Source organism: Caloenas nicobarica, chromosome Z (genome assembly GCF_036013445.1).
Source record: "Caloenas nicobarica isolate bCalNic1 chromosome Z, bCalNic1.hap1, whole genome shotgun sequence".
Classification (NCBI taxonomy): Eukaryota; Metazoa; Chordata; class Aves; order Columbiformes; family Columbidae; genus Caloenas; species Caloenas nicobarica.
This window is the reverse complement of record NC_088284.1, coordinates 52,095,661-52,115,321: the sequence shown is the minus strand read 5'-3', so window position 1 is coordinate 52,115,321 and position 19,661 is coordinate 52,095,661. Positions and strand designations below refer to the sequence as shown.

The window sequence follows — 19,661 nt, the reverse complement described above, 5'->3', positions numbered from 1 at the left end:
AATTCATAATGATGAGTAACATTATCTCTCTCACACTTTCCTTGGTGCAAATGAGATGCTGCCCAAGCGCTGTTGTTTCTTGTTCTGTGTCGAGTCATGCAGTGTAGATACTTTATCCTGCCCGTTCCTGCTGTAAGACCACAGATCATGTTATCACTTTACAAATATAGCATATTAGTACATCTGGAAGGCTAGTCACGCTGTGGGGTTCAAAGAGGTCTGGCTAGCCATGAGCTATGCTGCTGCTATAAACAACCTCGGTGTCCCAAATTGAATAACCAGAGAGAACACTTGGGAGCTCTGGACGTTTGTGTTCTTTAGCAGTAGGTAAGTGATAGTTTTGCTGATTATTGTGTTTCTTCAGATGTGCGGGGTCAAGGTGGGAAATGGCAGGGAAAGTGAGTAGTTGTTAACAGGTCTTCGTTGCTGCTGCAGTGCTGTGGATTTTTTAATGCTAATGTATGTGGGAAAAATAGCTGAAACATGGAGTGTTAGTCCAAAGTGATGTGTTTGCTGGATACCTTTAAAGATAGTAAGATTCATGCTACTTATGGTTCCTCTAAGTAGATTTACACCTGTGACAAATCCGGACTTTATAATTTAGGAAAGCTTTCAAGACTCACTCCATGACTCAGTTGTAATAAACCCTTGCTATTACATCTCGAGGACATAGGCTGGCATGAGAATGATTTTCAATAAAAAATGGTTGGAGAGGTTGGTCATTTATCTTTGTTGTCTGTCAAAATTTTGAGTGGAATTTAAAAAGATATATAGAACTTCAGTTTCTGAATGCCACTAACAGTTTATCTAACTGGTATATGAAATCTAGGCTGCTAATTTTTCGTGAACAAAGCCTATCCTTTAAAGTAAAATATTGTCATTATTGTTGTTGTTGTTGCTACCATAAGTATTCATGTGCTATCACTGATATGTTTCTTTCTGTAGGCCAAAAGGTACTGACCAGCTCTCTTCCTTTCAATGGTAGTTAACTGAGCACCATTTCAAGGATCAGTGATAGGTGATAATGCTCATTAGCCAAAGAGGTAGATACAGTCTACCTGATTCAGTCACAGAATTTGATGGTTAGGAACTGGCTATGAGCATTTTACCCATTATATGAGTAAAATGATTTTGTATCTAACACTGGAGATAGGACTAAGTGGCTTGACATAGGTTTTTGCTCTCCTCTGCAGTAGAGGAAGAGACAGATGATAGGATTGGATTCTTATATCAATGCATGGAAAATGGACCTCTGGGAACAAAAGGAAGTGATCAAAATTTTGAGGGTCTTTGGCTAGTTGCAATTAGGACAGGGAATCTAAAATAACATTTGTCCACATGGATAACTTCAGAGGTTGGACCCTGTACAGGAAAGGCAACAGGAGTAGCCTCACATCTTGGGGATGGTCCAGGTCCATTAACCTTAAGACAAATGAGAATAAGTCAACGAAATGTTGTTCTGAAAAACCGGATGTCATAAAACACGTCTGAGAAATATGAGACTGTAATTTTATGCTTAGATCATCTAATTGCATGTGAAAGCCTCCATGTTTTGTTCAGTGGCACTGAGTGGGTCTTTGTATCAGTAGTTAAGTGTGGTCTCTCTAATCAGTTCTCAGCACATGCTGTAGCTTTCCCAGGACTCTCTTGTCTATACTACCTAAGACAATGGTTTTCACCTGCTGACTACAGCTACATTCATAGATTCAAACACCTTCAAAAATATCTAATACACTTGAGTGTTCTGTTTTTACTTTGGCAAGAAACAGCCTTAAGACACATACCCATTTCAAGTACATCAACCCTCTGTCAATCTTATGGGAATTAAACCTCTCTTCAATAATGCCCATTGGAAAAGAAAAAAGAACGCATTTATGTCACAAACGTCAGTCCAGTGTTTCATTAGCTTAATTGTCAGTGGAAGAATCACTTTGAATAATTAGTCAGCTCACTGAAGTGCTAGGGGAATACATCTGTAATAAATACCCTTGCATACATAACATCTATCACGCTTGATGGCAAACATAGTGCTACAAGAGTTGAGGAAGTATAAGGAATATTGTAATTCAGCTACTAATTAATCCATAATTAAAGAACAAATTAATGAATAACCCTGTGAAAACTTGTCTAAAAATCAAGATGTGAAGACTGCAGTGATAAAGAGGAATCTTGTTTGTGAGACTGATTAATTTACGTCTAGAATAGGAACTGATTAATGAAAACTGTCAGTAAGACATTGTGCTGCAGCACTGGACAAAGGGAAATACACACATAAATATATGTGGAAACCAAGCTCAGCCTTTACATATCTATATTCACATTACCTTTAAATTTTGTGATGTTCACAGTTATTTCCACCTGAAGTACCAGGAGTAGGTTAAGAAAAGACATATCTACTCTCTAAGCTGTGGTAAGTAAACACTGTAAAAGTTATTTATTTGTGTGTGAAGAGGCTAATGTCAGATTTTGTTCTTAAGTGCCTCTTTCATGAAACAGCTAAAGCAGAAAACTCAAAAAGAACTTGATTCATCAGAGCATTCAAGATTAAACCTTGTGATATGCAAAGGCAGTAATTTCTGAAATTAACTTCAGTGAAAGCTGAACTAATTAATAACTTGGAAGTGTCACTCTCTGTCTGTGTTTGTTTACCTAGGAGCCGGCTGGCTGAGACTGCACTCTTGAGAGAGCAGGAGGGAACATTTCGAACTCCCAAAACATCTGGGCTCACATCCAGGTGTCAGGACTGCTTTCTCCAGCCCTGAAGCAGCTTGTCCCTTTCCTCTTCTATTTATTCCGTGGTGCAGCTGCATTTGCTGGATCTCTGAGGACCCAGCCCTTCAGGTGGCACCCATGGTGATCCATAGCATTGCCCTGCCCACATGCTTCCCAGGACCTAGCCATCACATGAATGCATATATGATCTTAAGCACAATCTATGTTGGATTCCCAGCTCAAACTCTCACTGTCAAATCTCTGCATCCGGCAAGTCTAGTGACAGGTACACAAGCCAGACTAGCAGGGAAGGTAATTCTCTGCTGGTGTATAACAACAAGAGGTTGTTACTGACAGCAAGACTAGGCAGGGAAGAGCACCTTCCCGCTTTGCAGCCCTCTTCCACTCCCCAAGTGGCACAGGGCAAAACTAGCCCACTTACAAGCTGTGCACAGTTAGGAGAATATAGTTGTATACTATGAGCATTGTCACCATTTCTATTGGTCTTTCAAACACGGCATGTTTCTGTAATTTAATCTTTCCCTGATAACAGAAAAAATGTTTTCAGTTGCCATCCAAATGTCAGGTTTCCTTTGAATTATTTAAAGACTTGTGAGATAAATGACTTGATCATTCTGAAGCACACTGTGAGTGAGCTTATTTCCTAAGAAATTATTTGCAAGATTGGTAGGAAATATGTTCACCCACATTTTCCCTTATGTAATCCTGCCAGCAATATTCATAAGATTGCAGAAGATCTCCCACAGTGATTATCTGAAAGAAAAAGGACCCAAGCAAACAAGGCTGTTAAACAAATTGAAAAAAACCCCAAAACATTAATAATTTGGTAATTCATGTGAAGCAGCAAAGGAAAGTACACACAGTGCTGTTATTGAGGGCAGCTAGGCCCCATATGAACTCAGGAGGGCTGTAAGAGAGACTAATATTGGCTGTATCTGTAGTATCAAAACTATGTTGGACATCTTCCAGATTCAAGGGAAGACATGGGTCTTGTTTTGCAGAATACACTGTGCACAGACAAGTTGTCCAGCATTAGCACTGATGCCAGCTGTGTTCAGAGGGGGCTAGACTGTAGTATAATAAAGCAAATATAATTTTGGCTTATGACTGGCTGTATTCAACTCACTCCATACAAGACAGAGACAAGACCGGTAAACAAGTAGAAGCCATAGAAAAGTTGGTACAATAAGTCATGGAAGGCCACACAGTTATCATATCTAAGAAAAATTTCCCCCTGTGCTTCACTGCTTTCCTTTCGAAAAAAGACTTTGCCTTGTCCTATTTTTCTTGTAGTATGCTCCTCAGTATGTCTATACATTGATATATCTCAGACTCTCAGATGAGTGCAGAAAAGCTGCAAACTGTTGATTCAATGAAGCTGTTGATTTGAAGAGCACTTCCCTGTGGACAGCCTTCTGTCTGAAATTCAATGTTACTTTTAGCATATGCATCCTTAAACACTTTGCTTCTTGAATATCGGTCAGACCGTGGCATCTTGTGATGCTGGCAGAGGTAACTGATATGAAACTCATTCGGTGCTAAACACCAGGAGCAGGCAAAAGGCAATCCCATTTTAAAACTCAGTTGCCTGAGTGTTCCTCCATATCCCAGGTTGGTTACACTTCCAGATGTATTGCAAGTCATCATTTTTCCCCTTTTTAATAAGCCTAGGGGGAAAATAAGAAAGAGTCAAACACCTACACTGGGTACAGAGGCCAAGCGGAAACAAGTGGAAACAAATACAAGTAAGTGGTCATGAGATCACTGGCGGTTGTCAGAGATTGTTGTGGAAACATCTGGCACGTCTGTGGCAGTGCTGCAAACATGAGGTGGAGAGATCAGTAACTGAAGGGAGCAAGGGCATTTAAGAGGCAGCATACTAAATCTTTCCAGTTTTACTGGTGGGTCAACATAGTCTGAAGTATACATATCTTTGTAGCAACAAGATGAACAACAATAAATAGAAAATAATAAAGATTATAGACATTACAAGGCAGATATCTTCCATTCTGTAGTTTTTCAACACCTTACTGAATAGATTCTGGTCTAGAGCTTCTGAGTACTCCTACTATTTAAAGAAGAAAGTCTTAAGTAGATGCTAGAGAACTGTCTGCATAACTTTAGGTGAATTTACACAATTAAAATAATATAATATAAATGATAAAATAAAAATAATCCAGGGAAATTCTTAAGCGGATGCTTTTTCTAACAATAACATTTGGCATTAATGTCGTATAATTTAAATGAAAACATGAGTACCATCACTAAGGTTTTGCTTTTTGCGACCTACTCCTCCAAACGCTGAAGTGTGCTAGTATCCTTATACACAAAAGGACTGTGTTTGATTTTAATAGCCTTATTTATATATGCAGTTAAATAAATACTATTTTTGAAAGATTATAAAGGAACAGTGTTGTTTTGTTTTTAAAACCAGAAATCCCATGGAAGTTTCTGTAAAGGCATTTGTTCTGTTCCATTCATGTAGGCATAGCTCATGGCAATCAAAAACCTCAACCCAAATATTGACAGGAAAAGAGTGCTTTTATGCGATCAAGTGCTTCTTCTCATCTCAGCTGGTCCAGAGAGATGATGGATTATTAAATTCACCTGGAAAGAAGTAAAGACGGGTTTCAGTGTCAAGATGGAGTTGGTAGTAGGGGAAGGCTGAGAGTGTTGCTGAGAAGAGGGGCTTGGTAAGGTGCTCTAGTGAAAACACAGGGCTCTGGAATGGTGAAATTGAGGAAAGTTTGTAGGTCATACTATCTGGGATAGAAAGTACAGCCCTAACAGGAGAAATATGAATTTGTGGTTTAGAATGTAGAGAGAGGAAATGCTAGTTACAAGGATTTTTGTGAGACCCTTATTGATGAGAATTGGAACAAAGTTGCAGATGACCTAGCCTGCTATTTGAGGAAGAGAAGATGTTGCAAAGACCATGATATTACAAAGATTTTTTTTTTTCAAAGATAAGTGCTATTTTTTTCTTCTTGCTCTTCTTAAGAAACTTATAAAGAGAGGGAAGAAGTGAAGCAAAGGGAAACTTCTTTCCTCTGCCATTAGTACAAATTTCTCTGGTTAGAAAATCTAGTATCACTTTGCCAAATAATGCAAATTCTTATTATCAAAAAAGCTACTTTTTGTTTTAAAATTAATTACTTAAAATATGTTACTGAAAAATATTGCCTTAATATGTAGTTGCTTATGAAGGGAAGATCTTGTAGTCATTAAAAAGAGAAACATGACAGCTTTGTTCCTGAGCTAACCGTCTTTCTAAAGGTAAGAAATCAGACTGGCTTCCCAGTATGTTGCCTTTTAAGGATATTGATTAAGGCCTTGTAGATTACTTGTTGGGAGGTCTAAACGGCTAGGGATAAGATTATTTGCTTCCACAGACACGCACAGAAATATTTTCTCCAGAAGCAATTCTCTTGTAAATGACATCTTTGCTTTCTCTTCATGTTCCTGAATCCCTTTTCCCTTGGAAAGCACTGTGCTTTCATTATCATACGTTATCGAACAGCCTTGCTTATGTGATCTATCTCACTAATAACTCGTAAGACTGAATGAGTGTTATAACCATGCATCATCTAAGAAAGGTGTGGTGATGATCTACAACGTAATTTAGATGTAGGTGTTACCCAAGAGAGACAGCATTGAGCTGCGAACTCGGCATAGTTTTGAAGTAGGGCCTTGTCAATGCAGGTGGTGGTTGCTCTTGTGGTCAGGACTTGTCCTTAATGAAACCAAGGTTACCCATTTCTTGAGTGAGAAATAGTTTATGTTTTTTGTCTTTTATTTACTGACATATTAGTGGGTTGAATAATCCTCACAAGTATGACCAAAGCTTGTCCTTAATGAGCACGTGTAAGTATGGGGTGTGAAAGGAGTGATGCTAAACTACAAAAGGATGGGGAAATTGGAAGAGGGCTGAAGTATGTGTAGATTTGGATGAATAACTATACGCTTTGAGCAGGACAGCTGGACTAGATAACCTCCAAAGGCCTTTTCCAGCCTCTCTGCCTTTGTGACTTCTGATAATAGGTAGAATGCTAATAGTGATCACCTGTGAAGAGCCTAACTGGGGGGGAACACAGGTGTGGAATGCCAGTTAAAGGGAAGAAGTTAGAAAGAAGTCTATAATGAGGCATTTCTCTACCCAAATGTTAACTTCCCAGCTATGACTAATAAATCATAGCTTTGGGTTTTCTTGTGCAGGCCTAACGTGGTGATTGAAAGAAAGCAACTGCTGTATGTGAACTTGAACATGTACAGCCTTCAGTATTTCTAGAAATGGAAATTACTACTGGTAGTTGCTTATTCTGTCACACATTCTTGCATCCTGAAGCACTTACTCTTACGATCAGATAAGTCTGGTTTCTGCCAGCTTGCCCAATTTTTTTTTTTTTTTTCAGTATCTCGTTGTCAGGAAAATGCTTGCATCTGAACTTTTGGAAGTATACATTCTGCCATCATGCTTGATGTTTCATGCTCATTTTTTGGACTAGAATGTGGGATAAAGCAACAGCCTTGTGAAGGTTGGGTGACATTTTGGAGTTGTAGACAGCAACAAAGTTTCATGTTTGTCCTGATAAATATTTCTAAAGCCTTAGCCACGCCATGACCTGATCAGGATTTGTAGCTTTGCTCCTTCTGAACAAATTAGTCCTGAGGACTAACGATGGACAACTCTCGCTTCCCACCAATGCTCCTCCTCTGCTTGGTTTTACCATTGAAGAGAAACTCTGATACATTGCAGCCTAGTTGAATATGTGGATAAAAGCTGTACAAACTTTTCCACCCTGAGTGCCTAATAAATCAGTGTCTCAATAAAGAACAAATGAGTTAACCTGGGGGACAGGAAGGTGGAGAACAAGTCAAGGAAATAGAGTACTTTCACATTTTATTCAGACTTTGTGTTGATTAAGGCCATCTAGTTTCAACAGAGGTCAAGTGTCCAGCTGCCACTTCACTGTCAGCTCCTGCAATAGCCCTTCTACCAAAACCCACTGCTATGAATTGGTCTATTAAAATGAATTAGATCCTGCACAGTGACTGCTGATCTCTGCAGCTACTGTGAGGGAGAAGTCCTTGTCACTGGTTTCTTGATTTTGGCAGTGGAGGAGAATGTTTTATTTTATGCGATAAAGAGTTTCCTCTAAATTATTAGTGAATACATTTTAGAAGGGTGCAACCGATTATAGATAAGCCTTTCCATGGAGAACAAGGTCACCGTTCTCATTACGCTGCTATTAATGGGGTTTTGACTCAGCTGTCGTCAGCAGTCGGTTCCAGATAGGTTGGGAACTATTTTTGCCTGATTGTTAGTGCTCGTAAAGATAAACAAGCAATGAGAGTAGCTTTATGAACAGAAAAGATAGCAGTTCATATAAACGTTCTAAGATACAGAAGACTATGTCACAGAAAAACATTGGTTTCTGACTGGTCTTGGTTCCAGTACTTGGAGGTATTTGTAAGGATGTTTCTCAATGAGGTGACAAATAAGGTGGACAGATATGAACCTTTCCTCTTGGCGTACCTATGAATAATCCTTTTTAATCTGTGCTGTGCATTTTCCAGGGGACATGAGGGTGTTTTGCTGGCTCAGAAGAAATTATTCCTTTATGTGTTACATATTACAGAGAGAAGTACGGGTGAAAGACAAAAGGTACAGTTATGAAGTTACAAGAGGAAAAGTACAGAGGGGTGAATAAATTCCCCTTCCTCCTTGGTATTATAACAGAAGGACAGAAAACAAATAGTCTCAGATGAAGCAAGTAGAGCTTGGAAAAAATGACCACAATAAAGTCTGAGGAAAAAGTAATAGATACAAGCTCGAAAACGCCCAGTAAAGGAAGGGGCAGGTTGTTTTCGAAATGATCAGTAGATGGTCCAGCAGAGTTTTCTTCTTGCCTTTTTTAATTTTATTTTTTTAAGCTTATGAATGGTATAATAAATGTGGTGTCTAATGAAACCTCAAGCAAAGTTTAAATAACTGATTTTCCTTTTCTCTGCTTTTACCTTGGTAGAAACAATTGCTTTTAAGAGGCTTTGAACTTCTGTTGTATAAGACTTGTTTCCAGTGGTTCAGCAAACCATATTATAAAGAAGTAAGCATGACAGAAGTGCTCTCTAGACAACCTAGCTGCATTTCATGAAAACTGATGTATTTTCATGATTGTACCCTCACCAGTGATTCCAAGTAAGCGAGTACAGTCTTACCTATTTTATCAAGATTTGTATTTGTACTTGCATTAGTGATTTAGTAGGTGATTTGTTTCCTTTTTTGGTATTGAACTGTTGCTAGAATTTAGTAAGGAAAACCATGTTGCCAGTCACACCGTGATGTAAATTTGAAGTCTTAATCTCTTGTGGTTGTTAAAGATACCAGAGTGTGTGGCTTTTTTTTCCTCAAGTAGAAGGAAGGCAGTGTTCATACTGGGTAAAGATCAAGCATCATGCCTACTAAAGGGAATGAGAGCTTTGTCACAGACTTCAGTAGGGATGAAGTTCCTGCAAGAAATTTCTCTGGTTTTAACTGAATATGGAAAGCTTGGTGAGTTAGGGTACAGCTCAGCTCAGTTCTTAACTGCAAAAGACCTAATACATTGATACCAAGCTGTCAATTGTTGAAGGTAATTCTAGACATACTAGTAAGTGGCAACCATGTGTCCACAAACCTTTCAGCTTATCTCTGCCTTAGGTAAATTTTCACTGCATATTACAGGGCTGGTCTTTCAACGCCTTTCACAGATAAGCACCTACTTATGCAAACACTGGAAATTCCCAAATTCTGCTGGAACAAGGCAGCTTGGGTGCCTAAAGATCAAAACATGAGAACCTAAGATGAAGTGCTTCTGCATGATTTACAATGAATGGAGTCTTCAGGACCACTTGTTTTAATATTAGTTACATAAATTGTAAAAATACAGAGTCTTTAAAGTTATGTTCATCAGTCTCACAATCAAATTAGTATTTATTTTGAAAAGGGAAAAGTGCAAGGAATAAAAAAATTCAACATTTGGCTGTTGCCATAGATTTTATGTGGAAGTCAATTGCATGCTACATTGATTACTGCCAGCATAAAACCCTAAGACAAATTAGGTAAGATGGAAAGCATACTATGTTAATATTTCTTATGACTTCAGATTTTTTCTCCCAGATAATTTTAATGAAACTTGATCATTTAGTTCCTTATTTTGCTCATTATTTTTCTCCTGAAGTGTTCACAATGGCTTGTTCTTGCAGGAGAAGCTTAATGTCAACAGTATGGGGCATCAGGTGATAATATTTGACTTTTCTGTCATAAGAGGACTGTGGGAAACTCGAGTTAAGAAGCACAAAGAACGTCAGAGGAAAGAGAAAGAAAGATTAGAAAAAAGCTCATTGGAGAAGTAAGCCAATTTTTCTGCTGTTCATTTTAACTGAATCTGTTATTATTATCCACTAATATTGTCATATACTAAGCATTATCAGATGATTCACATTTTACTTTTTTGGATTTTATTTCAATGATTTTTCACCTCATTCTTCAGATGGTTGTAAGAGAAATTCAGCACAAACTGTGTTTATATTTCATTAGTCCCTGCTCTTTCCTATGTAGATTGTAATTTGCTAATGGTGTATATTATTGTTTACTGTGTAGACTTAATTTGAAGAGAAATATAACACATCTCATACCTTTCTATTGCTTATATGCTATATAAAAGTATGGCTTTTTACTATGGAATTCATGAAAACATGCTCATAAAATTAAGGACAAAAAATACTTTGTCTTTTTTGTTGAGTTGACTGAAGAAATTAAATGAATTAAATAAGTGGGCACATATGATTACTTCTGAATAAGAGAGAGAGCACAGAACAGAAGGATTATCAGAGGATGTTTTTATTGTTCAAATATTAAAGGGAGCCTTTATTATAATGCTTACATCCACTAATCATGTTATTGTATTTATCATGTTTAATTTATGGTTTCTTTAAACAATACTTTGGTTTCTTTGTGTTCATTCCCATTAGAGACAGTGAAATATTATATTGTGCTGGCAATGTTGGACATATGACTCATCATTTTTCTCCTCTGAGAAGAGAACAAAACAATAAAAATCACTTTCTGTTTTTAAAATAAAATGCACAGGGTTAAACAGTGTTTAAGAGCATCATTGCATTGAACACCACATGAAAGTGTGGTGTTTTGGCTGTCTCAGGAGACCATCGCTTACAAATTGTCACTGCCAGTGCAGCTACACTGACAACAGAACAGCTGGACTTAGAGGAGACCAGGGTAATACTATACAAAGTCTGACTGCCCTTCCTGCATGACCTTTCTCTTCAAAACATCCATAGATGCAGTCTTACTTTTCCTATCTTTACCCAAAGCCTGCATTAAACCCCATAATCCTAACAAAAATTTAAAAAAAAAATTAAAAAAAAAAAGAAAAATGAAGGTCATCCTTCAGATTAAATTCTCTACCAAGAATAAGCTTTCTTTTTGGTACGAGTGAAGGACTGAAAAAAATTGCTGTTGTGCGTGTTGCCCTTATGGGTGAAAGGATTTGGGATGAAACTAGATCAAACCTTATTTCTATCCTGGATGCTATGTTAAGAAGCGGCTTTGTGCAATTCTAATGCAGATAATACAGACAACTGTCTACTTTACCACTGTCTATGTCAGCTAGTAGCTCTTGGGCTGCCATTGCAGCCTTCTTCATAAAAAGGATATTATGATTAGGAATCCACACCTGCAGCTGCTAACAGTGCATGCAGTCATTTTCAGAACTGACAAAAGGTCACTCCCAGTGTGGTTCTAAATGTCAATATCTGCCTGCCATGTTTTCTTTGGTTTTTGGTTTTCTTTGGTTGACTAGTATGCAAACCAAAAGTGTCAGGCATGGGGAGCTTCTGTATGGAAGAGGGAAATAGGGTAACCTTATGCGGTAATTAATTTCAGCTCCCATGTGTTTTGTCAGTAGGATACATTAAGCCCCATTTCTTACTGTGACTTTTGTTTTCCATAAAAACAACATACTCTCCCTGCCGTTCCTGCCTGTGTTATTTGTCTCTAGCTACTCCTTCATCAGAAACAGTGGAGCTTGACCACCTTTTCTGCTCCTTTCCACTAATGAGGTCCAAAGTCATCCTGTTATCTTCCTGCACCAATTGGAGATGGGGAATTTGGGACAGGATGCAGAGAAGCAAAACTTGCCAAGTTCAATTTCAGCATTCATGAAGGACTTTTATTTTTCTTTTTTAGCTTGCAATTTGCATATGGTATTTCTTCTTGTTGCACTTCTTCATGCAATCAAATTGTTTTCCAGTTAATCCTCTTTCTTTTAGAACTCCTGGAAAAAAAGAAGGAAATACATCAAACTTTGTTTCCTGATATGAGTGATAAGAATTTCACCCATCGAAAGAAATGGCAAAGTTCATGTTCATTATTATGATTCAGGTCTCATAGAATAAATAAATCTGGTAGAATAATGGCAAAGTCACAAAAATATTGGTAATAAAATTAAAACATCAGTTCAAATAAAAATCTTGTTTCATAAGATATGTAGCAACCACTGGCCTTTAGGTCCTAAAGGTCAGATCACAAGTTATTTATTAGATGCTTTTCAGTGCTTCCAAAGTTTGGACGCAAAATAGGACAAGATTTTGCTTGTTGATAGTGTGAAATTACAGATAAAATTGTAATTATAATTAAATATTTAATAGAAAAAATGTTTTCTTGTAGCAATACATTTCATGATTTTAGGGAGTTCCATGTGTTAGTAGATTCATATATACTACTCAGAGATCGAAATATTACCACTGTTGGGTAGGTGCACTGAAATCAATGCTAGTCTTAACTGTCAAGCCACAATAAGAAAGTATTTTGGAAATGGTTTTAACCCAAAATGATAATTCCAAAAAGACATTCGAAGAAAGCAGTTTCCCAAATTGAGGGCTGAGTTGTAACATTTAAGATTCTAGATATTTACTTTTGCCAGCAGCCAGAGTGAATTCCCAAATGGGGCTGAAATTAATAGAGTTTCTCTGCAAATATACTCATGTAACAGATGTGTTTGGAACCTGGCCTGCTGAGGCTGCTTTGCTTTTTTGTTTTTTTTTAACAAAACCCGTTTTTTCTCAAAGAGGTTACGATCCACTAACACCCTTGAGGTTGTGCAGTTCCTTATCAGTCATGTTGCTATGTAAAGTGACCTGATAACATGTAAAGAAATGTAGTATTTATTATTTGAGGAAAACCTCCCAATTAACCTCTAGGGAACTTTGCTTGCCTTGAGGCAAGGTAATTTAGTTCATGCAGAGTCAGTAAGCAGTCACATTTGAGATATATTTATTTTTTGACTGAAGAATTTCTAAGAGGAAAACCCCACAAATAAATGCAAAGCTTGAACTGTGTTTGCATTAATGGTGAGGTCTTGTAAAGATTTGGGGAATCTCTCTGTCTAGAAGCTTAAGAGTCTTAAGCAGCTGGCCAGTGAAAGCTGATTCTGAAGAACAGTCTACTGAGAATATTGTGAGAGCCTCATATCTGTCTCTCTGAGATACTGGTATCACATCACTTTGGGTGGAGTTATATCAGTCCTCTGTTTTCCCTTTTGTGGGACTGTACAACAGTTTTAAGGAACCTCTGCTTCTGGGGGGAACATATAAACCAGCAACTGAGTATAAAAGAAAAAGAAATAGTACAGTGTTGTGCAGGAGTAATTTTGTTTTACTTCATGCCCTTAACATCAGACAAGCCCTTTCTAAACCTCTCATAGGATATAAAACATGAACGGTTACAAAAAATGTGCACTGTTCTGTGGTTATCTACATGTTTATGAAAGTCCATACTATAGAAAGAAGTTTGTGTTTATAGCAAAGTTGTATATTTCATCTTCTAGATTCTGTTAGTGGAGAACAATCTTATATTGTCCCCTGAAATCCTCAGTGCAGTCAGACTAACTTGATGTGGTGTGATGATTTTCCTCATTAATTTTTCCTTTCTACTGGTCATATTTTTTGGAAAGGAAATGAGAGTGAAATTTTGCAGTTAGTTTTTGTTTGTTTGTTTTTTAAGGATTACAACAGGTTTGTCTTCTGTGTGAAAAGTAAGTAATGTAAGAATTGAAGGCTGGCAAATTAAGCATTCAAGTGAGGAAATGCCAGAGCTGTTTGCCCAGATTAGCTATCTAAATCTTTGCTGTGAAATGGCACAGCGTCTTCTGTCCACCAACCAAACATGCAGAAAAGATAACAGATTTTAAAGCCATCTCTCCTAGTGTGTCTCTTCTCCAGAAATTTCCTCTCAAGGTCTGGCTATCTAAGTGTGCATGCATTATTTTTCTGAGCTGTGCACTTCTTGAATTTTAAAACTAGAAGGAAATCTTTCACTCCACAGGCAGACAGTGACTTTTTTCCCTGAGAGGTTATGTGTTTGTTTAATAAAATAGTTTTGTCTCTATCTTTCTGTCAAACTTCAGTGTTATAACTCTATTTGTACCTGAACTAAGACTTTATTTGAAATGTTTATCTTCCCATTCAATATCCAGTTCAGAACTTTTTCTAAGCAAGACTAAAACTCAAGCTGTGAGTCCTTAGTCCCAGACACAAATTATACACAACAAGTTGGGAGTTTATCTGCAGCACTAATAACCACTTAATTTCCCATTGTTCTTAGGCACTTGTGCATACAGACCTTGCATCCAATATAATGCACGCAGATGGGTTGAAAGATAAAAGCTGCTATTCAGCCACAATCCTTTACAACCCATGGAAGAGCCTGGCAAAGACTGGAATTAAATCAATTCAATTGCATTTGAAGCGAATGTTACTCATCTATCAGGAATATTAGTCTGGGCTAAGCTCCAGTTTAACTGTACTGCTCTGATAAAAATTCCGTAGGATTATTTAATGTTCCTGTGTGGTTAGTGATTCTGACTTAAACATCACCCAGGAGGACAAAACTGATGTCACCATGTAGTGTGCTGGTTACTTCTTCCATCCTGATTTAGAGGAAACAGTGTCATCTAATGAAACTTCATTTCTTTACCTAAGAAGCATAGCTTTTCCTCAAGACCTGCTAAGCAGACATTGAGCAGTGGGTAACTGCAAAAGGAAGAACCATTCAAAGAAACACAGCTACTCCTTATTTATTGGAATGGCTCTGGAATCCTTACTAATGCAAACTTTCTGTTTTCCAAGCTGGTCACTCCTTTGAAGGGTCCAATCATCGAATTTATTTTGCAGTAATTCTTTGCATCAGGTTTACTAGATTTGAGATTTTGCTGGAGACTCTAAAATGCCAAACAAAGAACTCCCATATCCTCAAAAGAAAATATTTATAATAAAAATTATAATTGTATGTTGTTAAATATCTTTGCTGCAGATGTACTCCAACATTGAAGTAATATTTGCGGAATAATTACCTGAAGAAATGTTCATCACTAATCAAAACTTGAATATTCCATTTCCCTGCTGATCCTTTTTCATATCTGTAGTGTATTGTCCTGAAAACTTACTAGAAACCAAAAACCTATTGGGAAATAGCTTGCCAGAATTAACCTTTCCTCTATATAATTTACAGTCTGCTTTAGTGACAGATGTGTTTTTGTGTTACAGATATAAAGTTACGAAACATAACTTTTTTTGGACAAATATAAACAGCATGCAATCAGCCTTTTAAAAATTAGTCTGAAACACTGGAGTAGTTAGCCATGTTGGAACCTTAGATCTCATCTGGGTCCTATGGCCAAAAAAAAGCCTTTTTTTTTTCTTTTCTTTTTTTTTTTTTTTTTTGTGTTCATACTCCCACCTAAGCTAGGCTTGACTTGACTAAAACCTACTTTTTGAACATTGAAAATGGTAGTTGTTTCTTTAATCTGACTGTAAATGTTTGATCAAGCTCTAGAGGAAGATCAAACTATTTTGTTTGTGAATAGTAACAAAAAGACAAACTTCAGGAAGGCTGTGATTTTACAATCAACTCATTTGTTTGTCATATGTGAAAATGCGTTCCTGGAATATCAGGAGCCTTTGAAGTGCCAAGACCAGAAATCTAATTTCTCTAAAAGTATATTAGTATATTTAAAGGCTCATTTTATTTCTGTGGACTTTTTTTTCTGTTTGCTACACTGGTTTAGGTGTCTTTCCTGTCTTTCCTGAAGACTTATGCAATAGCCTCCAAATGTAACAAGCTTGGTGGTAACTATTATATTTAAGGATTGTCACCAAAAGAAGAACTTCAAGTCGTCTTTATTTTCATAAAGATCCTTTAAGAAGTATCATCATGTCAATTTTTTGTCTGTGACAGAGCTGAGTAACAACGATGTAGCAAAATAAATCCTTTTGGTTTGATCTCAGCTGTAACCTGCAAACTGCAACTTTGCAATCTTTACTTAATGACGCACACTGGGTTGATGTGAGTCACATCTCCAGGCCAGGAATGCTCATATTGATTCATTTGGTTAGTGTGTACCCCAAGGGTAGAAGTAGGGGTTGTAAATTGTCAGACCTGCTGCCCTTGCGATATATTACATTTTTCTTCTGAGACATACTAGACAAAATTATGCATGTTTGTTGCTCCATTATTAATTGACTTTCCATCTGTTCAAAATGTGCTTGTACATAGTACTTAGCTTGGTGACTGTAAGTAGACATTCTTTAAAAGCTCAACGGAGCATGTTGCCACCATTTAATGTATGAGTAAAGAAGAAATTTACCACAGGATTTCCACATTGTTGCGTGATATCAATGTTGAATTCCCAACCAGATTTAATTTTTAATGCCTATCTTTCTTTTGATGTCAATATTTCACTGATTGATTCAGTTAACAGAGGTTTTTTTTACTGTTTTGTTTTGTTTGGCTAATAGTGTGTCATTATGTCCTGAGATTTGTGTTTTGTACATGTTACCAGTAAAGTGTCAGAGGACAGTTTATTCTTTCATCTTTAATGTAGCTCCCTTCTTGCAGTATTCCCTATTCCTTATTGTGTGAGAATAAAATTCTAGATCTGAGCCCTCTGCTCTTGTATTCCTGGGATCTACCTGACACGGTCAGCACTGAGGTGTAATGGAGCAGCACAGTGCCTCACTTTTTATTGAGAGTTAGACTTTTTGACCTCTTATTTCTCTTTGTTAAGTTTCTAATGTTCCTAGAATTTATACTGCAAGGAATGAGTCAATTCATTTTTTGTACATGAGTAAAGAGTAATGAATATAAAAAAAGCATCTTAGGGGCAAGCTTTTTCAGTGCACTGAATTATGCAGTGAGATCAAACATTTATTGCTTTGGTAGAAAATGAAGGAATTCCATGGAAATGAGAGGGCAGTAATGTAGAATTAAACTTCACGGAGGGACAGAAAAGCTGTATGTGCAGGACTGGAGGAATCTATGAGAAACTGCAGTACAGTGGTGTTAAGTAAAACTAGGATTATTTAGAATATTTTAGAAAAAAGGAATGCCAGGTTTTTGGTCCTTTTTAATTCTTGCCTTTTAGTGGTTCAGATCCTTTTGTTGCTCTTTTCCTTGGGGATTCAATTAACTTTTTTTTTTTTCTTGCTCCTGTCCACTTCACCTCCTACCCGTGTCTCACAGTAATACAGAGCTTTTGTAGACAATTAGCTATGCTTACTGGTAGGCAAGTTTTTAGAAGAAGTTTAGTAGGTGGTTTTGGCCTATTTATTTTTCTTATAGTATATGAAAGTGTTGTTTTATAGCTTTTCCTAGTGATCTCTTGCTACTGCATTGTCTGCCCTCTGTTGTGCTGGTGGTCTATGGCGTTAAAATGACAGACTGAATAAGCAAGATCAACACTAAAAATTGAATTGGCTCATGTGTCTAAACATCTGAAAGAGGTGTTTCAGCTTGCATGTCTGCTGGTATGGAAAATTCTGTCATCTGAGCGCTTCCAGTTTACAGCTGGAGGGGATACCCTTTGGTGGGGCTGACTAGCACAGTCAGATACTTGGGTGTCTCTCCACCTGTAACCAGCAGTATCAGATGCAGCATGTTGAAGGATCACAAAATGGGCTAAAGAGCTGTGTCTTCTCTAAGCTACTTTCTTGTCTTTGTTAAATCAAGTAGCTACAGAAAGATTTTGAGATGTGGTGGATTGCTGGTGGACTCTGTCTTGACTGTACTATCAGCCTCAGTACCCCTCTAGGGAGTCTCTGAGCTGAACGTGTTGCTGGACATGTTTTCTACCTGTCCTGTCTCTTTCTTCACAACTCATTTATGTATCACAGCTCACTATGGTGTATAGCAGTCCAAAATTAGACACTGAGAGAAATCAGGAGATTTACTTCAAATATATTTTATTTTTATTCTAAGCCACTTCTATTGACACTTTAAATATTAGAAAGTCCTCTAGATGTCTACTTGTAAAGAGCATACTGATCTCTTTAATGAAAACTGAAGCCAAGGACAAGTAATTTTTCTGCAGATCTCGATAATTTCTTTAACTATTTCTTCACTGTTCCTTTTGTACCTTGATAAATGCTAGAAATCCTTTCCCTATCCATTTGTAAACTTGCAGTAAGTGACTTCACTTGCTTCTTTTGTGCTTTTACACCTAATTTATCAGAGCTTATACTACCTTCTCATTTCTCCGTTTGAACCTAAATGTTTTTTGTTTTCCTTTTTAATAATTTTTTTTTCATTTTTTTCTATTTTTGGAAATGGGGAGAGGAAGAGATCCTTACAGTGGCTTTGTTAGAATGTACTTTGAGGTTGTTCTGATTTCATGTAGTCTGCCAGTACTTTACCCAGTGAGTTGCACTTTTAAAAAACTTCACTATTGTATGTACTTCCTCTTCTGAAATATTTGTAGAAGACGTTTTTCCTTAGTTTCTCTTTATAAAGATGTTGCATGGGAGTACCTTGCGGTCATTATTACAGAAGGGACTTTCTGTAGTTCTCTGATGACCCACACATAGTGTGCTGCTCCTCGAAACTAAATCCAGTCCTCTTGTGGTCTCTCAGGCCAGCTGCTCTGCTTAACTGTCATACAACGGTTCCAAAAGTGTATATTGTCTACACGGTGTCAATGTGCTGTGTATATGCCGATAGCTGAAGTCTCCTGCTGTTGCTGTACTCTCTGCTTTCAAGTGTCTAACATCCCCAGAGGTTTCAGTATGTGCCACAATTTGTGCTGGGCAATTTATAGCTGTCTCTGTATTACCTTTTCTATTTGGGCATGCAGGTTTGATTTCTAAAGATTTATTTTGATAGCATCAGATCAAATATTACTTCTAATCTACACTATCAAATTTCCATTACTGTGCTCTGCCCTGCAGTTTCTATCTCATACCTTGCTATGAGTGTCCAAAAATTACTTATTTTCACCAAGTCTGAAAGATGCTTCTTGTACCTATGTTTGTAACTGATTTCTTGTATGTGACTTAAACTCAGACATTCTGTTCCATGTGCCATTTTTCTAACATCTTAGCATTTTAGAGAAAATCTCATGCTTAGCTGGGAATACGTGTACAAGTTTTGTTATTTCATACTTGAACTTTACAAACTTCTATCTGCTTCTCTTTCTAGGACATGCTATTTTTGACTTTGTCTAGGGGGCACGTTATCCTGAACTTTGTGCCCTTCACCTGTCAGTTTTCTTCCAGTATTTAGCTTGAAACTTCTGCCAGAGTGTGGAGATCACACAAATGAATCTCATGTACCACAAGAATCTAGCATTCAAAGTGTGAGATCAGATTTATGATGCAAAGGGCTCTGCAGAGTCTTGTTTTGGTATAAGGAAGGCTTGTTTCAGTTAATCAACCCGTTCCTTAATTGACTAAGCTGAAATAAATCTCTCTTAAATTAAAGCACATGCTTTTGGCAATGCTTAATTATATCAAATTGAATTTGCACCTGAAGTTATATAGGTAAAAGTTTGCCCTGGAAGTGAGCCTGAAGTTACACTGAAATTGAATCTGAAATTAGT

At 37.3% G+C, this 19,661-nt stretch overlaps 1 protein-coding gene across 4 annotated transcripts in view; it reads left to right on the top strand.

Moving 5' to 3' along the window:
* The first annotated feature begins 211 nt into the window (after positions 1–211).
* LRRC2 (leucine rich repeat containing 2) overlaps positions 212–19,661 on the top strand; it is a 73,885-nt gene continuing 54,435 nt past the window's right edge. Inside the window, exons 1-4 of one of the 4 annotated variants that reach the window (XM_065657760.1) lie at positions 213–327; positions 2,349–2,410; positions 8,760–8,932; positions 9,979–10,124. In XM_065657760.1, coding sequence (XP_065513832.1) covers positions 10,000–10,124 — 125 coding nt within the window. In that variant the 5' untranslated portion in view covers positions 213–327; positions 2,349–2,410; positions 8,760–8,932; positions 9,979–9,999. Of the gene's footprint in view, positions 328–2,348; positions 2,411–8,759; positions 8,933–9,978; positions 10,125–19,661 lie in introns of all 4 variants that reach the window. The other 3 variants (XM_065657763.1, XM_065657762.1, XM_065657759.1) reach the window with 3 other exon arrangements.